The sequence below is a fragment of the Triplophysa rosa genome, linkage group LG15 (genome assembly GCF_024868665.1).
Source record: "Triplophysa rosa linkage group LG15, Trosa_1v2, whole genome shotgun sequence".
Classification (NCBI taxonomy): domain Eukaryota; kingdom Metazoa; phylum Chordata; class Actinopteri; order Cypriniformes; family Nemacheilidae; genus Triplophysa; species Triplophysa rosa.
The window spans coordinates 24,066,969-24,088,821 of record NC_079904.1 but is presented as its reverse complement, the minus strand read 5'-3'; the positions used below and the strand labels follow the sequence as shown (position 1 = coordinate 24,088,821).

General features: G+C 40.9%; 1 protein-coding gene and 1 long non-coding RNA gene across 6 annotated transcripts in view; both read left to right on the top strand.

Annotated features, from left to right (window-relative positions):
* The window catches only part of LOC130566262 (uncharacterized), a 22,833-nt gene extending 16,284 nt beyond the window's left edge, over window positions 1–6,549 (top strand). Inside the window, exons 3-6 of one of the 2 annotated variants that reach the window (XR_008964447.1) lie at window positions 2,365–2,415; window positions 6,026–6,064; window positions 6,184–6,290; window positions 6,397–6,549. This is a non-coding gene — a long non-coding RNA (uncharacterized LOC130566262). The remainder of the gene's footprint in view (window positions 1–2,364; window positions 2,416–6,025; window positions 6,065–6,183; window positions 6,291–6,396) is intronic. The other variant, XR_008964446.1, reaches the window with a different exon arrangement.
* The window catches only part of LOC130566254 (A-kinase anchor protein 7-like), a 66,902-nt gene extending 45,535 nt beyond the window's left edge, over window positions 1–21,367 (top strand). For 2 of the 4 annotated variants that reach the window (XM_057353607.1, XM_057353606.1), the window contains one exon: window positions 20,470–21,363. In XM_057353607.1, coding sequence (XP_057209590.1) covers window positions 20,470–20,789 — 320 coding nt within the window. In that variant the 3' untranslated portion in view covers window positions 20,790–21,363. Of the gene's footprint in view, window positions 1–11,483; window positions 13,289–20,469 lie in introns of those variants that run through there. The other 2 variants (XM_057353609.1, XM_057353608.1) reach the window with 2 other exon arrangements.
* Window positions 21,368–21,853: the final 486 nt, after the last annotated feature.

Genomic DNA, 21,853 nt, shown 5'->3' with positions numbered 1-21,853 from the left:
TGTGTGTGTGTGTGCGCTCGTGTGTGTGTGTGCGTGTGTGTGTGTGTGTGTGCGCTCGTGTGTGTGTGTGTGCAGATGCGGTCGTCTCTCTGAGGTGTCCTGAAAACCTCATTCTCCAGCAGTCTTTGCAGTTGTAGACACCAATGATTTGATCAGAACCGCATTCTTTTAGTGTTTTGGCCATTTGGTGAACTCCTTATTCACGGATAATCCTACATCTTCACTTCTCCCCATAACGCTAGGACAAAGACACACTTGTATCTCAAGGGATATGAGTGTTCAATAAGGGACCAATGTCAACCCGAGACAAATGATCAAAAGAGTTAACACCGAGAGAATGAATCTCCCCACCCGTGACAGAGACATAACACACTACATTTCCTTTAAACAAATGGACATTTCTTCTTAAACCCAGAGACTAGTATCATTTCATATCAAATGCATCAGATGATAAACGGACTTACAACGTAACGTCAGTCAAATGCTTAACTCTTTTTATTACACGGCTCATTTGAATGCTTGATTCTGATTGGCCAGTCGCGACATTCCAAGTGTTGTTATGTTCAAATAACAACCGCTCAAAACTAATAACATCCTGTAACCCGGATGCTGCAAATCATTTTGAGAGGGGCAGTTTAATATTACACAAAAATGAATTATAAATGTGTCTTTTAATAACATATATATATATTTTTTTTTTTTTAGATTTAGATTCAATTTATTGTCATTGCACATGTACGAAGGTACAAGGCAACGAAATGTGACCTCTGCATTTAACCCATCCAGAGAGTAGTGAACACACGTACCCCCGGAGCAGTGACATTATATTATATATGTTATTATAATGTCATATATATATTATATATGACATTATATTTACAAAGGATTAAACCAAATTGCCTGTTCGTGACGTTTGAACGTCGTTTCTTACCTTAAAACCGAAACTAAACGGCTTTTCCTCACGGAAGGTCTGCATTCGTTAAAAATGAGCTCATAAAATATTTCAGATTCACATTTCATGTCCAGTTTTTTTCTCATGTGGCAAGTAGGCGTGTAATAAGCGGGATAATGCACAAGCAGCCGGCTGTTATCGAGAAATAAGCCCCTTCAGTGAGACACAAGACCCTCCGCTTCACGTCCATCACACTGTTGGGGATTATTTCACCATAACAACCGGCTGCCTGGACATTATCACTTACATCATGTTGTACTGCTTGACTGTTAGGTTTTGATCACAACTAAGTCATGCAGCTGTTTTATTGGTTTATTTTAAGTGTATCTTTCATGGTCTGAATGACTTTCTTATCTTCTAGTTAATCAAACATTCATCAAATCTATGTGAAATGTATGATATACTCATGATAAAATAATGTTTGAAGTGTACTCTGCTAAGAATGAAAAGTTCAAACCCACGTGTCCAAAGGGAACTTGATCATGGAGACGGACGGGAGGAGACACCCTGAACCAAAGGCAATATCTTATGTGGAAGAGTCGTTTGGATGTGAACGCAGCATTAGGAGAGGTTGGGGAGGTTTGGGTTCAGGTGAGGGTTGGGAAGGAAACAGCATGAGCAGCAAGAGGCTCGTGGACGGACTCGGTTCAGTAGAAGTGAGTTTTGGCTGAGATGGGTTAAGACCGGACTTCATCCTTCAGACCATCTCTCATTTAAATGTATTTCTTTCTTTTCTGTTGAGAGTCACGTCAGTTAAGTTTGCTGCAAAGCCACAGTCTACGACTAGTTTTACCCACCGTGAACGTTAAACTTGCACTCCAGCAGCCAGCCTCACCAATGTGATTGGCTCCCCAAGACGTCACTCCAAAGACCAACGAATCAAAGCGGAAAACTCCTTTCAACAAAGAAGGGACTCCTCGCACAAGAAACGCCTGCAGATTCTAAAGCTGAACTGGTGGATTGATGTGAAGTTGAATAACCTCGTCTAAGAACGAAAGAAGGGTTATCTTAACGGTTGATGGTTCGCTCAGTTTGGTGTCACAACTCTCTCTCTGCAACTTGTGTGTGTGCGTGTGTTTGCGATTAGTCAATAAATCTTCAAAGACAAGTGTCTTGTTGTGTTTACCGTTTAAGGTCTTAAACTTGCTGATTTTGTCACCTTGCTGGAATGAGTGTTTCCTCTATATGTGGGATATTAATGTCCGATGTAAAGTTGAGAGTTACAGTCCGTTTTGAATGAGCGCTGGACGATTCGTTTGTTCGTCGTAAGAGTCGATTCTTTAGAAATTCCCTGTAAAAGTGATGAATAATTCTCTTCGAGCTTTCACCTGTTTCCCTTCCACAGTAGTAGATGATGTTCATGAGCTGTGTGTCGCCTCTAACTCTTCTCGGGTGCGTTCTGTGTTTGTCAGGCTCTGATATTGTCCAGTGGATGCAGAAGAATCTCAACATCGAAGATCAAGGTAAGAATAAATCTCTTAATACATGAGCGATCAACACACACACAGGAGAGAGAGCGAGAGAGAGAGAGAGAGAGAGGGGGTGTGTGTGTGTGTGTGTGTGTGTGATGATTGAATTGGTGTCATTGGCAGTAATTAAACATGTTTAGTCATTAATCAAACTGACACAAATAATCCTGATGATCAGAGAGACTCATTCATTCAGTGGCATCATGTGACCTGCATCACATCCCAGAATCATGAGCAATGTGTGTGTGTGTGTTCCCGGTGGTACAAACCTATCCAGACGATTTAACACCGATTTCTATAGCTAGCTGGATTTGCGAACAGCTGCGCTATTTGCGAGAAACTGTCTTGCCTTCTCTGCAGACAGGAGGGACTTATAGCAAGCGGAATACGAAGGTGAGCAGAAGTAAACTCGCATGTTTGTGGCAGCATAGAAGAGCTAAAGCGATTCAAGTCATATTACATAACAGCGAATATCCTGACCCTCCTCCCTGCCCTAGTAACAGAAGAACAGTACAGACCTATTACGATAATAAATGTAAAAACCAGGGGCATAATGATGTTTCACCCCTTCCACCTTGGCATCTAGATGTGCCGGTACCAAAGCAAACTTCCTTTCCTGCAATAACGCACTTCACAAATGAAGAGGTACAGTCTGTTTTAAGCAATCTACCCAACAATAAAGCCAGTGGTGAAGATGGCGTTTATATGAGGATTTTAAAACCGCACAGACATGCCAGATCTTAACAACTATTTTTAATGCCTGCCTGGAAAATGAGAGGGTACCGGATTCATGGAAAGGAGCACTAATCTATAGAATTCCAAAAAAAGACAACATCCCTGATGATCCATCGACACGGAGAGACATATCTCTCCTTCCTACCGTCTATAAAGTGTTCATGAAGTGTATGCTGGCTAGAGCTCTTCCTTGGCTGATAGACACTGACATCCTATTCTGGAAGCAAAAGGCATATATTAATAGGCAAGGTATGAATGAGCATGTATTTTAGGGGATAGATGACTTTAAGCATGAGTCATGTAGACTGTATTCCGTCTTCTTAGACTTTAAAGATGCATTTGGAAGTCTACCTCATGATGTCATGATTAAATCACTGGAGGAAATACAACTGCCTCAACTATTCATCAACATAGTGAAAGATGTGTATAAAGCTCCTTTATTGAAGTGATCTGTGGAAGCAGCTCACTCATCCAACACCTCTCCAGCCCTTGGAGTGCCGTTAACTTTATCATTGCTATCCATCAGTGGCTGAAGTGGATGAGCCAATGTGCCCCAGCGGAGTGTTGTCACCTATCCCAGTGCAGGGCTACGCAGATGATGTCCTGATGGCTCCAGAGAAGAGAGCGTAATTAAAAGCACGCTGGCGAGAACCGACTCTTGTCTGAGATGGTCAGGTCTAGAGATTAAAGACACAAAATGTGCTGTCCTGTATGAGAGGAGGAGTGGAGGGAACAGATGGTATCGTTCAAAGACTGATAAATGTCCCGCGTTCACAGTATCTACACAATCTATACGTGTATATTCTCGTCATGAGACATACACTTATCTTGGACATAAATGAACATCGCAGGAAAATGGAAAGAACAAGTGAATATCATTGTGTCTGATCTTTCATCCGAGTTAGATCTGATTGACACATGTCCATTGCCACTTCCCATGAAGTTGGAGGCTATAAGACAGGTGGCGCTGTCCAAACTACAACATTTGTTCTCTAACGTTCACATTCAACAAAAGTCGTTGAGCGAAATGAATAATAAAACAGTAAGCCTAGTGCGGAAGTGGTGTGGAAATAATACACATAGCACCCGTGATATTATCTTTCATCCCCAATGGGAAGGAGGGTTGGGAGTACCAAACGTGATGTGGATTTACACCAGCACGCGGATTTCTCATCTTCTGAATATGTTGAACAGCGATGAAAAAGATGTCAGAGAGTTGGCTCGATCCTCCTTATTCCTGGACTTAAGCAAACGCAAGGTGCCGTCACATATGGTGACTGTAATTACCAGTTATCGTCTCTAGGGGCACGGCCAACACTCTTGGATTTACATCGATATCAACAGAAACAACACTGGGTTGGACTGAAACTTCAGGGAAAACTTGCATGCCTCCCCTCAGCTGATCACTCTGTCTCTCACTCATTTCTGAAGAGCGATGTGCTCAGTGAGGACATTGTTATTTTTACAGTAAAAGCTAGGTTACAAGTACTCCCTACTAGATTAAATCTCTCTATTTGGTTTCCTGCAACTCAAGTCCCTCATTGCTTGCATCACACCACAGAACAGACTGTTGAAACATCGCCACATATCTTAAACGGCTCTCATGCTTACAAGGGGATGTACATGGCACGCCATGACAGAGTAGTGGATCTTATAACAAAGGACATATCAAGCTTCCTTTCACCCGGAGTAACAATCTATCAACATTCCTGTGTAAAACCTTCTATGTTTCAATGCAATAATAGTAATGCTGAAGTATTTTCACATTTATCTGCTAATACACCAGATGTTATTGTGATCAATGAGAAGTGTAAAGAAGTGTTTGTTTTAGAGGTTGCGTGTACCTTTGACTCTAGTTTGGATGAAGCCTTTATGACAAAAATGATTAAATACCAACCTCTTCTGAGCATCATTGCAGAGATGGGTTATCGGGGTCGATTGCTTGTTTTTATATTCGGCAGCTTGGACATGTACATAGGTTGGTGGTAAGAGGACTTCAACAACTTGGAATGTCTAAAAAGAGGGCCAAGCGCTTAGCAAAGTACTGTGCTGTATCTGCGATTATAGGCAGCCGCGGTATATGGCGGAGACGCTGTTATTTACATCCCTGACAACTGAGTTGTATATTTAATATTGTGTACATTTGTTGTATAACACTGGTCCATGATTGAGTGGATATGCATTTATCTGTATCTATAAATATTTTTGTCCCTGTAAATGATTTCCTTTAAGCGGACTCAAATAAAATATTAAAATGTGTGTGTGTGTGGGGGGGGGGAGGGTAAACCCTAAGGTATTGGGACAAAATGTCCCCACAAAGATGGCAATATCCAAAACCCTTGTCCTTGTGGGGACATGTTTTGGTCCCCATGAGGAAACAAGCTTATAAATCATACAGAATGAACTTTAGTGAAAATGTAAAAGAGCAGACAGTTGTGTGTGATTGTTAGGGTTAGGGGGAGGGAATATGAGATACAGTTTGTACAGTATAAAAACCATCGTGTCTATGGAATGTGTGTGTGTGTGTAATGAGATGAAGTATATTTGTGTTTTTTCTGCATCTCTGTGCTGTTGCTTCAGACTGTGACCTGGTAGAAACGGAATTTGGACTCATAGAGTCACACAGAGGAACAGCTGAATGTCTCCGGAGACTCCTCACAGGGTTTCTGAGAGTTTTTCAGATGACACTCCACATTCATTCACTTGACTCAACGCACCAGACGCCAGCTGAAAGTGTTTTCATTTCAGGCTTTATTCAGCTCGGGGGAAAGATGAAGTTCAGATGTATGGTGTTTGTATTTGTTTTGTGTTTTAATGTTGAGTAGCCAATGACAGCAGCTCTCTAATGATGTCATATCCTGTCACAAAGAGACCCTGGACTTCATGATTCAGGCTTTGTTCTGTTGAGGTGAATATTGAGCTCAACGCAAACAACAGTGATGAATCTCACCCACATCATCTGGAGTGTGCACATGTGTGTGTGTTTGTGTGGCCTTGGTTTTATTTCCCGTGACGTGTGTGTTTCAGTGGAAGCTCTTCATCTGGGGACTCTGATGGCAGCACACGGTTATTTCTTCCCCATATCAGACCACGTCCTGATGCTGAAGGATGACGGAACGTTCTACCGTTTTCAGGTGAAGCTGAGCTTTTGTGATTGACTTTGAATAAAGACTTCAAACAGTCACCAGTAAAGATTGTGTAGATGTGAACGTGATTCACTGCTGCTGTTCTCTCGATCAGACTCCATACTTCTGGCCATCAAACTGCTGGGAACCAGAAAACACCGATTATGGTAACAACACGCACATACAAACACACGCATGTTCTTCAGCTGTCATACATAAGTCAGACACATCAAAAACATCAATGAACAAACTCCACTTTATGTTGCAGGATTATTGAGTCTTCACACACACACGCACACACACACGCACGCACGCACACACACACACNCACACACACACACACACACACACACACACACACACACACACACACACACACACACACACACACACAGAGTGATAAGCTGTTGTCCATTCCAAAGCAATTATTCAAGCTGGCATGAGGATGGAGGCGGAGCTCCAGTCTCCCGATCTCCCACCAACCCCCTTCACACACACACACACACTCACAAACGCACACGCTTGCGTAATCACAGCGGAGCGTGAGCTGGAGACGTGTGTGCTCTCTCTCTCTCTCTCTCTCTCTCTCTCTCTCTCTGTCACATCATGGCTGGATTGTAGCGGTGTGTGTTTGGAGACGAGTGCAGTTGTGTATCATGGGGCAGTTGTGCTGTTTTCCTCTGTCTCGTGCAGATGATAAGCTCAGTAAGTGTTTGCTGCTCGTCTCTCTCTCTCTCTCTCTCTCTGTGTGTGTGTGTGTGTGTGTGATCGGGGCTGCGGCCGCCGGAGATTCTCTCTCTCTAGGAGACTGAAGATGACCGTCGCTCGTGTCATTGAGAGAACGGAGCTCTGCTGAAATCGGCTCTTATTCTCTCATCCTGATCTCATTTCACACTCGTGTGCTGACGCTTGAGGTTTCTGAAGAAGGCTGTCACAGCTCTTCATGTGTTCGAGATCAATCTGCTCCAGTTTGTTTGAGGAGACGGAACCGAAGTCGTTGCCTGAGAATCACGTGAGGATTATCTGTGATTAACGCAAAGAACATTTCAGTCAGTAACATCAGTGGTTCTTGTTGTGGATGTGAGAGGATTGAAACACATGTGGATGTTTAAGAGTTCAGCGCTGTGGGAGGATTCTTCAGAGCGTTTGGGTGCGACATGAGTGAGCTGTTCCTTTAAGAGCACTAGATGAGTTGACATCAGCACGTGGTGTGAGCGTTGTGTCCTACATTCACAGCCGAGATCATGAATCACATCACAGACAGAATACAAGAGGTCAACTGTGCGTGTGTGTGTGTGTGTGTGTGTGTGTGTGTGTGTGTGTGTGTGTGTGTGCTCGTGCGTGATGCTCTCAAACCGTGTTAAGATCCACATACTGGAAATAAAGGAAGTGTGTGTTGTTTTAATGACATGTGATTCTTGTGTTGCTGTCAGATAAATTGATGTTGATTTCATAGCTCAGGAGATTTGTGACCCTTGGGTCTTAAGTAGCACGAGAACATTTTTAGGAAAAGCCAAAGATCAGTAGGATATGAAGTGAAGATCATGTTCCATGCAGATATTTTGTCCTACCCTAAATATATAAAAAACATTCTTTTTGTGAGTGGATGGCCTGATGAACAACTTCAAAGGCCATTTTCTCAATATTCCGATTGTTTCGCACCCTCAGATTCCAGAGTTTTAAACGGTTGTATCTCCACCAGATATCGCCCCATCCTAACAACCCACACGTCAATAGGACGCTTCATTATTCAGCTTTCAGATGATGTCAAAATCTCAATTTGGAAAACTTGACCCATTGGACTGGTTTTGTTGTCCAGGGTCACATTTGAGTTCTCGGTCGTGTGTTTCAACTCCGACGTTTCTCCTAAAATGTTCATGAGGTGTAAATGAATGTAGATTGTATAGGTGAAATCATCTGGATTTGAGTCAATGTGATGAGAAATGTTCGAGTTGATATCGAGACGTTTGATTGCAGACGAGACACATCTGAGCTCAGTTTGACACATTGTTGACGTCTCTTCTCAAACTCTCATGACACACACATTTGTGTGATTTCTGACTCTCAGGAGAAACATCTGAGACGTATATTAGACTTTTGCCATATTTCTCTCCATGTAGTCTGACTGATGTCTATGAGAAATAATGGCGATATTAGAGAGATCTCTGCGGTGTCAGGTCAGATACCAGATTTCTCTCGACATGTTTTCTTGGATTGTGCACATTGAGTTTGTCAGTGTTGTGTGAGGTCTGCTTCAGACTCTTCAGCACATGTGAGATGAGCAGCACAGAATACATCAGCTCGTTTTGAAGAAGACCTTTGTCAGTTTAAACTGAAGCAGCAATACAGTGAATTGTGTTTCAAACATTCTCATTGTTTCATGAAAGTAACCGGTTAGCGTGGTCTTGCTTCTTCTATAATAAAACCATGATTCATTATCGTGTGGGTTGGTCAGCAGATGTTTGTCAGACTCACGATGTGTGTTGTGTTGGGTTGTGTTGGTCTGTGGGTTTGTTGTGTTTCTGTAGAGGTTTCTTGAGGTGAACGGCTGTGAGGAACAGACACACAGCTTCCTGAATGAACATCAAACATCCTGAGGAAATACCACCGGTCGCACACATGAATATACACACTTCTACCATGGTCTGTTTCAATACTGGATTCTGATTGGCTGGAAGGTGTGCATTAAAAGCCTTTANTACCACGGGGCTGTTGAATGCTTCATTCTGATTGGCTGACGAACGTTCGACGGGTGTGCATTATTTTTCAGTTAAACGCACACCTATGAAGGTGTTCCAGGTCTGCTGACCGCATTACAGTTCCATATCACTTCGCCAAGTTTAGCCTACTGTCCGCCAGTGAATATGTATCTAACAACAGACAAAGTGACTGGCAAATTCCATTGTCTGAGAAGAAATAACTATTAATATTTATGGACAGCATGAACATTTGAACAACAATGGCGAGAGCACTGTACAGGACTGTTGCAGATGAAAAACTAAAGCATATATCAAAGGTAACGGCAAACTACATGACACAATCAGCGGGTTAAAGATAAAACACGAAGCACAAAAATAACAACAACAACATGTTAAATTCGTCTGTGGAATGGGTAAACGGGACTTAAAACACACAGCAGGAAGCTTTCTATGCCACTGCGAGAACCGCAGCTGGCGCAGAAACCTCCGTGTCACTTTTTTCTCTTAATACTTTTCTTATACGACAGGGGTGTTAAATACGACGAAAACAAATCAAATATAGATACTTGTCTTTTCACTCTCAGTGAAGCAAACGCGTGTGCACGTGCGCTGTCTGTCTTCCTCTCGCTCTCGGAAAACTGCATATGCAGCTCAAGCAACGTCTTCAGATGAGATGCGTAAGAAATTAGTCCTACCAGCAAGGCATTCCGGGACAAATACCATACAAATGTTCTTGGATAAAACACGGTAACAACGTTTGTGGTATCGGAACAACGTCTTGTGGTGTTGTGACCGTGGTATAAGCGGAATAATTGACTCCGGTCCGTTCAATTATCAAAGTTAATGCACACCCGAGGTGTAACGGCCACTCCGCTTCGCGTCGTGGCCGCAGACCCTTCGAGAGTGTGCATTAACTTTCGATAATTGAACGGCCCGTGCTCGAAATTATGTGCCGGTGTATACGCACGGTTAGCTGTGGATTATCCCTTACTTATGCACATATTTGTCCCTTTTTATCTTCAGCATACACTAGCGTTTTAAAGACTTAACAGTAATAGAATAATAGTAAAGTCATCAAATCTATGAAATGACCCAGCTGTAACTGAAGGAATTATGTCGTGACTAAAAGCATCCTGAAGAAATCTCATATTCTAGCATATTTAAAGTAGAACTGGTGAACTCTTGTCATTGTCTCAGTTTTATCGAGCAGTTTCTTGAGGTCTCGTCTTGAGATGATTTTACACAGGAGATCAATCTCTTCTGAACTTCTTTCCCCTTTATTTTGGTCCGTGTTCCTCTTTTAAAATAAAAGATGTAATACTAAAATGACTATGTTCAATTTGATCTCAATTATGTTTTTGTCTACAAAAGTAATTGTACACATTTCAACACCTTCAGTTTAATCGATTTTGAAATAAAAACTTGGACTGTTGTGTAAGTGCAAGAGAATGTGTGTGATTTCTGAGCGGCCATGTTTAAGTCTGTTGAACCGTTTGAAGTTCATCAGGAAGATGATGTGTGTCAGAAATGTAAAGCACTGATCTCAGACCTGTTGTGTGCTGCAGATGACACTGAATGGAATGATTCAGAAGTGATGCACAGTGAAATGAGCATCATCAACATACAGGACTGGATCATCTTGTGTCATACTGTATATATATGTGTGTCGATTTCACATTTACTACATGCAACTTTTCCAATCAACAGAAATACAAAGAGTGAACTACATCCAATCAGATTGCAGCATGTTGTGCATGCTTCCACATGATACGGTGATGTTTCCTCAGGAAGCTTTTGTCTGATGGTGATGTTGGGGGTAATCGCTCTGGTCTGATGGTTTCATTAAGAGTCACGTCAGAGTCATGTGTTGTTTATCTCGCAGCTCTTCTGCGCGCTGCACGGACAAGTGTGTTCTACTCTGAGACCCCCCCAGACCCTTCACTGTTTCTGTGTAGTGTTTCTTCAGACATTCTTCTGACATCGTGAAGCACCTTTGTTTGTACGAGTGTTTCAGATGATACGACGTGCTTTCAGCTGGACTGGAAGTAGATCATATCGGGAGCTGTTTTTCATAAACACTTGCCAGGGAGTAAAACTACTTCATGGTCATCCATAGTTCGTAGGATTAAAGTGTTATTATAATATTACAATTAAACGAATATGGACATAAATGTGAATTCATATTAAATAAGAATAAATCAATATTTGATGATCCTATAAGGCAATAGGAACCTTGTTTCAGGTTCTTATGGATTAGGTAAGTGTTGAAAGTGTTGTCGTGGGCTGCAGACACCACCAGTTTAAAGCTCTCTCTGTCTGGATCCTGTCCCCTCTCGTCCAATAATATGACCTGTCCTCTCCACACCTCAAAGACATTCTGTGTAAAGCACAACTATGTCAATAAAAGACGGTGATTGTTGAGGATGATTATTAAAGATGATCAGACGAGCACCCTGTTACCCTGTGTGTGTGTGTGTGTGTGTGTGTGTGTGTGTTTGTGTAGGTGTTAAGAAAGCGCCGGCGCTGGATGATGATGAGTTGGTGAGTCTGAGTAAGCGTCTGGTTGAAGATGCCGTGTTGCGGGCCGTGCAGCAGTACATGGAGGAAACGCAACACAACGGCGCGGTGCCAAAAGACGAGGGTCCGCCGGGACCCACCGACACTCTGAGCACCACAAAATGACCTCGCGACCCTCAGCCTGTACCCTGACCCGACCGCTGCGACACGCCTCCACCTGCCAGGGGGCGTCACACGACGGCAGAGAGGCGTTAAGAGTTGATCTGTGGAGTGAGGTGTAGAAGATCTGTGTTCTGGAGATGCTCACGGGACGTGCACTGATGATGATTCGGTGTTGGCCATTTAGTCTTTCCTTTATCTAAATCACTCTCCTGCTTCACATTAATGACCACAGACAGAATGATGAACTGTCAACCAGTCACACACACACACGTTAATGACAATCTCAGCTGTTCTCTCTCACTGTGGAAATGTACGGCAGACGTGAAGCTCAAGTGTTCTTCCATCACACAGAACATGTGGACATGTACAGGACTCAAGTCCTCATGTGAAGAGAGTGACATTAACGGACGGCGCTTGTGTTTGTGTTTCAGGCCGACTCGACTCACAGAGCGTCCGCTTGCGGAAGAGAGTTCAGGACGTTAAGACTCTGTTAACACAAACACACATTCAAGCTAACATCATACAAGAGCTGAAGCTGAACACACGCACACGCGTGCACACACACACGCACGCACACACACAGCAGGAGGGACGAGCACTTGACATGAAGTTACTCTGATTTTCTGAATATTACAGTAAATATGAGTTGATTTGTATAATGTTTCAGATGAGCACTTCCGCAGTGGCCTTACAGACCCTCATGTGTCATCGCTGATGTTTCATTCATTGATATTTTCACCAAAACCTTAAAATCTCTCTTTTATGTCTGTAATGTCATCTTTTTCTTCTGTTAACCCATATTGATGATGTCGTGTGGCCGTATGAAATGCTTTGGGCCACGTTGAATCAGGGATGATTCAATAAAGCACTATATGTCTATGATGTCATCAATCATCGCCCGTCACTTTTTTTAGGCTCAAAATAAATGACTTTCAGTTGAAAATGATTTGAAGTCCCTTGTTGGATTGTTGTTTATTTGTCATTTCATTTGTCTTTTGTCAAATTCATTCTAGTGATGGTTATAATTTCCAATAAAGCGTTAAGTCAGTTTTATTGGAGATCTGGTAGTGTCAGGTTTTTTACTTGTTGTTTTATTAACATTTAGAATTAGGTTTTTTTTATATAGTTCGTTTTTGAGTTATTTTTAGATATCTTGTTATGTGCTTTTGACTCTTTTTGCTGTTAAGGTGTCATTTCAGTTTCAGGTTAGTTTATATTTATTTCCAGTTGATCATTTTAGTGCCTCAACTTTAACTTAAACTTTTGTTATTTGAAGGCTTAGTAATTCTTTGGCCTGCAGTATATTTGGCTTTTACTTGATAGAAATCGTTTAATGCTTGAAAGAGTTTTAGTCGCCTATAATAACCCTGGATCCCCACAGAAGAGAAACAGGAATGTTGTTTTGGCAGCAGTCGTGTCGGTCTGAAGGTCGAATGAGACGTATGAGGACAGAAGATGAAGAAAAGCCCTTGAAATGACGTCAATCAAACCACTGACTCTCACTGCTCCACTTACTGTCATTCAAGACCAAGAGTTGGATGTTTTTAAACTCACCTGTTGTTGTTTTTTATTTAGTGTTTATTTTTGTTAGCGTGTTTTGTTTGTATTAAAGGTATAAGAATGTGTGTATGTCACAGGTTGATTAAAAAGGTTGAACAAGAGGGTGAATATGAAAGTGGCTAAAACGGCATTAATGTTCAGAAATCACACGTCGTCTTTCTTCTACAAGTTTTCTGCAAAGCTGCTTTGTGAGGTTACACTTTATTTTACCGTCCCCGTGCTACAGTGTAATTATACATTTAAGTACGGAGTAAAAAAATGAACTACATGTACTTACGATAGGATTAGGGTTTGGTTCAGGGTTCGTTACATTACAATTACATGTAACATGTGTAACAACGGCACCGTAAAATTGAGTATTACCCTTCGTAACAATGGCAAACAGTGAAGTGTGTTAGAAGGATCAACTTCAATTGAATTACACATCACATTCACATTAAAAGTTCCACTTCACCTAAATGTGATCGTAAACTCTTGAGTTTGCAGAGACCAGTGTATAATAAGAATAATAGTAATAACCATACATGTAGAGTTGTCAAGTTTGGCCCTTGCAATGCAAACAATAAATCACTATTAACTGGTGCTTTGACATGCAAACATGATCTAGTGGTTTTTATTCTTCTTATTTGCATTTTAAAAGCTTCACAGTATGACCTGTTGAGTTTGTCCTTTAACTAACCCATGAGACTCACCGGCACATTATCATTGCTCGTGGCCGGGAGAGTCCTGTGTCTGGCGGGAGAGAGAGAGGTGGAGTTTGTGTGGGGAAAAGCAGAGACTTTGGCAACAATCTTTTGTAAATCGTCTTTTTTCCTCTCCGCTGGTGTAGCTGCGTTCTTTGTTGTTTTATTTCCCTGCGACTTTTACTTCGTTTTGCAGCTAATGTACCACACAATGACACTCTCGCTGTGGGCAGTTCTACTAATTCCGCACTACTAATTCTACTAATCTACTAATTCTGCGTTAACTTTCTCTAGCTGGTGTCGAACTCGTCTCGCGCATATACGGTGCTAATGGAATGATCCACTCTAATCTATAATGGGGGGAGTGCCTTCGTACAGATGTAAGAACGTAAAACGTTAACAGGGATTTCCCGACTATTTTGGATGATTACTTGGGGCTCCACGTGGCTGCTGACATGGCTTATTGGTTAAGTCCACCCCTTCCTTTTGGGGCCCCCCGGTAGCTCGGGGCCCCAGGCGATTGCCTACCTGTGCCTAATGGTAAGTCCTCCCCTGCATACTCTATATGGTGTGATCATTATTAATATCTCTGTGTACTTGTGTGATGTCACAGTGTCTGTTTCACACACATGATCCGTGTCTGCTTATATGTGTTCACTGGAAGACTATCAAGTCTTCTGTCTCTCATCAACTGGATTGTGATGTGATGTATAAGTGTTCTCGTGTTAACGGTAGAAGAATGTGCACAACACACAGAAACAAACTGTGTGGGGTGTCTAAATAAAGATGAATGTATTATTAAAGGAGATATTTGATAGAAGAACTTAATGATGAAGTTTGTGAGTGACTGGTTCTTCAGTTCTGTTAACATCTGCAGTGCTTTAGAGCACATTTACATGGCCATACACTATGTTTTCTGGAAATTACTCCTACACGTATTTAAATCCACCCACTCAAAACCTCACCGAGAGCCAAATTCTGCTGAAAATGAGCTTTACTGAGTGAGGAAAGTGCCAGTTTATTAGGACATACAATAGTGAGAAGCATCATTAAATAACATCCTCAAATAAAGTGAAGGACCAGATCATGTAATAACAACATGTCCAGAGGGACTATAGCTCTTTCCCCAAAACAAAGTGTGTATGCCTTTTTCATTCAAGCCTATAAATAAAATAATCCACAAGTGTTTAAGAAACACTTGAACACAATCAGAGGACACGATAGATTCATGAACTCTAATCCAAAAGGTTAAGGGTGATATACGGAGGACCGGGAGTGCCGTTTAGAAATAAAATGAAGAATCAACTGATCAATTTAATATCTAAAACATAAAAATGTAAACAAATAAATCACTTTTTAATTTTAAATTTGTGTTTTAAAATGAAGTTTAATTGAACAATAAAACAATACATTTAAACGATCCCTTTTAAATGAATAAATAAATAGATACATTTCAAACTGTTTATTTAATTCATTTTTTAAAACATAGGAAAGTAAAACAATAAAAAGTTTGTTAATAAATCTTTTAAATACACATTTTAAATCGCTTTTTATAAAAGCATTTGCCAATTGCTTATCTTTATCCATTTGTAAATCGAGTTAAAAACGTGGGGGGCACATGGGGGCAACCAATCAGCTTTTGCCTCAATTTGAAGAGTCAAACCCTCTCTCACTCGTAAATGTAACAAGCACTGTCATTGGACAGTGAGAGATCAAGCTTTATCCCACTTTCATTTGCTTTTGTGGCGCCATTTTAATATTGTGAGAGAATTGTTATAATGCATATTAATATTATGCAAGTAGCATGGCTGACATTGCTAATATTTTATTTCACATTCATTATTATCACCACATCATTTCTGTTCTTCCATGTGTGCACTTCTATATTTTGAATGATTTGTTTAAAAAAATCTTTATTTTGCATGAACGAGAATTGACATGCCGTCCTATCACTTGTTGTCCTACAGATGAATGATGATGTTCACTCGTCTCCATGGAAACTTCAGCATACTCTTGTCATTCATTCAGTGTGTGTATGATGAGGATGAGGTGAACTAATGAGAGCTCTTGAGAACATCAGCAGGGCTCCACTCATCTGTCATCATGTTAATACATTTAACTGCACTCAGTGTCTTCAGAAAGCAAATGTTTCATCAGCTGAAGTACAAACGTCAATCATCATCATCACGTGTGTTACAACCAGTGATTCATGTGTCTCTGTTCAGGTTGATTTTGACATCATGTTCTGCCTATTACACACATAATTACCAAACAATAACATGGAGGTGGAATATTGATTTATGTAATATTTAATTATTTTCACATCTGACCTGTTGAGACCTCACACATGTTGTTGTGATTCAAATCATTCAAACGAGTTTGGCGGCTGAACGCTGTGATTGACCAGTCAAATGTTTTCTGTAAAACTGATGGCAACCCTGTTTCAGAAGCTTTGGAATTTAAATATTATTTATAAATATATTTAAATGCCGTGGTTCTTTTCCACGGCATCCTTGACATAGTGTACATATTGTCCATATGTGTATAATGTACATTGTCTTTTTTGTACAGTCTGTCTGTTTATACTTTGCACTGTTCGTCTGCACCACGTACTGTCACTTAAGTCTGTGAAGTCCTACGGTTGTCTGTCCAACTGCATTCTACTTTGTATGGAGTACGCACCCAAGACTTTCACTCACCACATGTGTTGATGTGACCATAAAAGTGAGTTGAGTTGAGTTCATTGAGAAAAAAAGATAACCTACTGTACACGCTTACATTCACGGGTTTCTGAAAGGTTCTTTATAGACTGATTTCACTCCGCTGCCATGTTGAAATGGAAAGCGAGGCAGAGGTGGGAAGAAAACCAGAAGGACAGACAGACTCTGCAATGGTTGGACAGCTAATGGACACAACGGGTGTCTGTGACATGAAAAAACAAATGATGCGTTTAAACCAAGGTTAGATTGGCCGTGTGAAACACACGTATGGCAGTTTAAACAGTCACTCATATGTGATGGTGAAGTAAAACACCTCGTGTGACATGCGTCTTATGCTTCTATTGTCACATTTAAGATCATAAATCGCTTTAATAACTCCAAACCATTGCAGTCTATCTGACCTTCCGCTTTCCTTCCCACCGCTGCCTCGCTTTCCATTTCAACATGGCGGCGGCGGGAAATCAGTCTATTTAGCTGCATGTACAGTTCTGTAAAGAACATTTAACATCCACAGAAACTTTCTGTTGCACAACAAATGAATTTAATGAAAAAAGATTCATCAGACGATTGTTGACTGAAATGATCTTAACTGTCATTTTACCAAAAAAATTCACTGTAAAACGTAAAAACTGAATTTTACTGCTTTTTAACTGATTTTTATGTATTTTTTGAAATATGTTTAAAAAAAAACCCACAAAATATTAGAAAAAACCCTGCAAATTTACAAGGAAAACAGGGAGGAACTGTAATTTTACAGTTCATTTCAGACGCCCCAGCTGCGGCCAGCTGTTTTTTTAAACAAGATTTCTTTTTTTACAGTTTATTTTTGAAATACAGTCAAAAACTATAAAATTACAGAACAAGACAACATATTTACAAGAAAAATGGGGGAAACGATTTAATATATATCCTTATATCCTATAATTGTACTGAAAAATATATATTTTACGGTATATTGCTGTTTTTTCAGTAAACAATGTGAAAAGTGTAAACTGTGAAATACTGATGTTCCATTAAAGCAGATGTATGAGATCATCTTTGCTGTAGTAACAGAGTTCAAGATGAACGAAAATGCCGATGTGTCAAGAGAATGACTCAATTATTCTATCAGACACATCAAATCCCATAAAGAATGTTCTGCTGACTCCATTAAAACTGATGTAAGTGCATGTGAAGACACACACGTTTGTTTGTTTGTTTTGTTCTGAGTTTACAGACAGTGTGACCTGAAGTTGCTCTTGGGTTTTGCTTCATTGGTTCTGGGTATAAAAGTTAAAGATTTCAAAGACTTTTGTAATGTTTTAAAATCAATCCAACTGTCCGAACATTAAACTTTTTGTCAGTTTAGTGGTTTTTCTGACCATTTTAAAGTGACAGTTCACCAAAAAGTATGAATGCAGAACACAAAAGAAGAAATTTGGAAACCGAACAGAACTGGACCCCATTCACTTCTGTTGTATACCAATGCAAGTCCATGCGTGCTGGTTACATTCTTCAAAATATCTTCTTTTGTGCTCTGCAGAAGAAAGAAACTCATGCAGGTTCGAAATGAGAAGAGGGCGAGTAAATGATGACAGAACTTTCATTTTTGGGTGAAGTGTCCCTTTAACTCTGCTGACTGGAGAATAAAGTATGTGAAGAGCGCAGACGTGTTTATCATGCGTCAGACCATAAATCACTTCACGTGAGAGTCATGAAGGCTGGATTCTGGATGGTCATCTGATCTGTGTGTTTATCAGATGATGTGAGGTTTCAAACTCTCTCTCTCTCTCTCTCTCGTCTGACCAGCGGTCATCTGTGTCAAACTCTCATTATAATCATTGAACCGGAGGCTTTGGTGCGTTTAAATGTCTCTTGAGAGGTGATGTTACGCTGTAATATGTTTATCGCTGATCTCTGGTCCACTGACCTCCGACCATCCCTGAGGTCTAATGTACCGCTCTGCTGAGAGACTCTTCATGAGCACGGAGAGAGAGTGTTTCAGTCACGTCTGCAGAGACAGACAGATATAATAGAAACATGAATGACAGACATGAACTCTCAAATAGGTCAAATATACACTCACCCACAAACGACTCAACACACACACACACACGCTTGATGTTCAGTGTTGCCATGGATACGCTGACCACGCAGCATTAATGGAATAGAGAGGGTGCATACAGCAGGCCAGAGGTGTAGAAACGTGTGTATAAAGACTTAATTCTGCTGAAGCGCAGAGACATGTTTGCGAGCGGTGAAATGATCCAGAGCTCAAACACAGATGAGAGTTTAACAGCACATCACTTTATTCTCCCGCGCGTGCTCGGCCTGGAATTTACTTTAACTCTGTAAGCAGACGTAAATCAAAGAGTCTGCAGATATCAACCAGACGTCTGCATTTAAACAACACGCACGTTAAACATCTCAGTCATTCGCAGTCTTTGTTTTATGTACTGTCTGAAATGATGCATGTGACGGCCTTTTACAATCCATTCTTGCTCTCACAACATCAACATTTCATTTGGGATTCTTTTATTTGGCTGAATTCACAAACGGAGGTTAATATACTTGATGTTTCCATTACAGAGATGCAGTCAGCAGACACTTTTATTCGGTGAATGCAGAGGTGGAAAGTACTTGAGTATTTTTACACTGAAGGATCAAGTATCTTGGGAAATTTACTTCCCTACATAATAAAGCATGGCATATGTCATATGTTTTACTCAACTACATTTGATAATAATAGTACATTAATAATCATAGCACCTTCTTACTTTTACTCAAGTAATTTTACTCAAAAATGGCTTTACTTCAGTAAAAGTAAGGTTTTAATGTTAAAGTCCCAGTGGAATTCAAAATGACAGTGTCTATTTCTTCATGAAATATTGCAGCGTTTATTGTAAACAGTTTATCAATGTGGATCATTTTCTTTTTAAAATTGGTGTGCCCTCATAATCTTCAGTTCAAATCTGAAAATGCACTTGCGCCCTGAAATGACGATCCGTCTTAAATGAGGTATGTTAGACGGCTTGGGCGGAGCATCCGTTAACTCCTCCCCTCCAACTGTCAGTCTGCTGCCAGTTCCATTTCAAAATCCAACTCCTGATTTTATACATCCACTCAAATCGCAGAGAAAGACGAAAGCCACGCCCACTATTTTTCTCATTCAAAATTCCATTTCACTCAGAAATGCGTTAAAGTACGGAAGTAAAAACGATCGCAGCCTCTGGTTCACGGGGACTTTAAGTGTAGGTAAAGGTAAAAGCACGTAAAACAATGTTTTTTTAAATTTAGTGGAGTAAGAAGTGTAATACATGCTTTATAATGCAGTGAAGTAAAACTTTCCCAAAGTAAAACACTGATAAAGATACATAAAGAATGTCCTTGAGTAAAAATCGCCTCGGGGTGTATGACACTCCTGAAAAAATCCTGAATGTTTACATAAAGTCACAGGACACTTGAAAAGCTCACACGATCGCTGACAGAAATGTTAGCATCCCTTGTTTTCTTTTATTACTCCATTAAAACAAATGAAAGATGCGTGTGTTTGTGACAGACACCAGACAGTGTCTCTCACTCATGTTGCCAGGCAACGGCACAGAGACTCTACTGGATGTGTCAGATGTCATGTCTGATGTATTTTAATGTTTTTATTGTAATTCATTATAACTCCATACTTCTGTGAGAAAGTGTTTGTGTTTAAAATGAGTTTTGATATCTTATTCTGACTGTCATTTCTCTGCCTTCAGTGAGAGGAATTCATGTTCAGTCTCTCACACACTCAGTCTTTGCTCTCTTTTTGTGTGTTTGGATTATTTTCTCATTTCTACATCATTTTTTGGTGCGTCTCTGCTGTTTTGTGCAGTTTGCATCACTTCCTGGCTGCGTCCTTCGGAGGCAGCATTTCAAGGTTGGAAGGCATCAAGGCACGTCCGAATCCAGTGTTTGCTTTACCACCCGTCTCCTGAGATACCTCCATCGGGTCGATGTTTGAAGGGAGCACAGATGTATCCTTCACTGCCTTCAATGTCCCACAATTCTGTGCGTGTGCTCACGGGGGGGGGGTGTGTGATTGGTCGAGCAAGGCCAAGAAAGCGGCTAGAGCACAGTTTTTGTGTAAATAAAGTTCTAATTTTTCTTTTTACAACTTTTGATTGCATTTCTATCGAGAAATTAGTATTGTAGTTATAAAAGATTCGATGAGTTATCACAAAGGCGTCCTCTGTTTATATTTCGAGCAGAATTCCGTGACGCTGCCTCTGAAGGCAGAATGTGTTTCTCGGAGCTGCCTTCGTGCCCGAGCGCTGCCTCCGAACGCACTGCCTCATGAGACAGCCTGAGCTTTCGAATCCTATCATGCTGTTGTGCTCGTGTCAATCAAACCCTCATGAGCTCAAGTTATGGTTCTTAGTGCAGTAAGTGATGTCATCAGATGTCTGATGAACAGAGGCGTGATCAGCGGTCGTCTCTGTGATGCTCTATAGGTACGAGTTCAGCTGTCTTGATCAGTCACAGCAGATCTGTCCTCCATCAGAGAGATCGGTCATGTGGTGTTTTATATAAGAGCCTTTATGCTGCTGCATCACTTGCAGTGAAATCTCATTAGTCCAAAATCCTGCTCCGTATCGGCGAGAAGCACAAACATGAACCAGACCGACACTAAAATCAACCATAAACTACACGACCTTGATTCCTGCTGTAATCCATGCTCACAATTCACTTTCTTATCAAAAACCACATTTCCGTAGGTAAGAGAGAGATGTTTAAGTGAACAGATTCTCCAAACACATGGACAATACTGACCGCCATTGTTTGATTTGACATTTTTGACTTTTCTCTTTTTCCTGTGTTGAGTTGTTTGAGGAGAAGTGTCATGTCATCATGTTGTGATGTGAGATGTGATGTGAGATGTGATGATGTGAGTTAGGATACGACTAATGACTATGTCGAGTGGGATCCCGTAAGAACTAGGCCGTGAAGGCGCGGTGTGCATCGGTAGTAGTGTTGATACGGATGCTTTACGGAATTGGTCGGACAGTAGGACGAAGCCTGAGTGTATTGCACTGCGTAGGTTTGGGTCACGAGTCAATCTAGTTATGAGGTAAGGATTATGCTTGTGATGCGTAATTATGCATATTCAGGCTAGAAAACGCACCGTAAATCTTCGAGTGGTGTACAACAGCATGACAGATTTGAGGACTATCGTGAATCGCCAGATGAAGTGACAATTGTGACTTCAAGCAGAACTG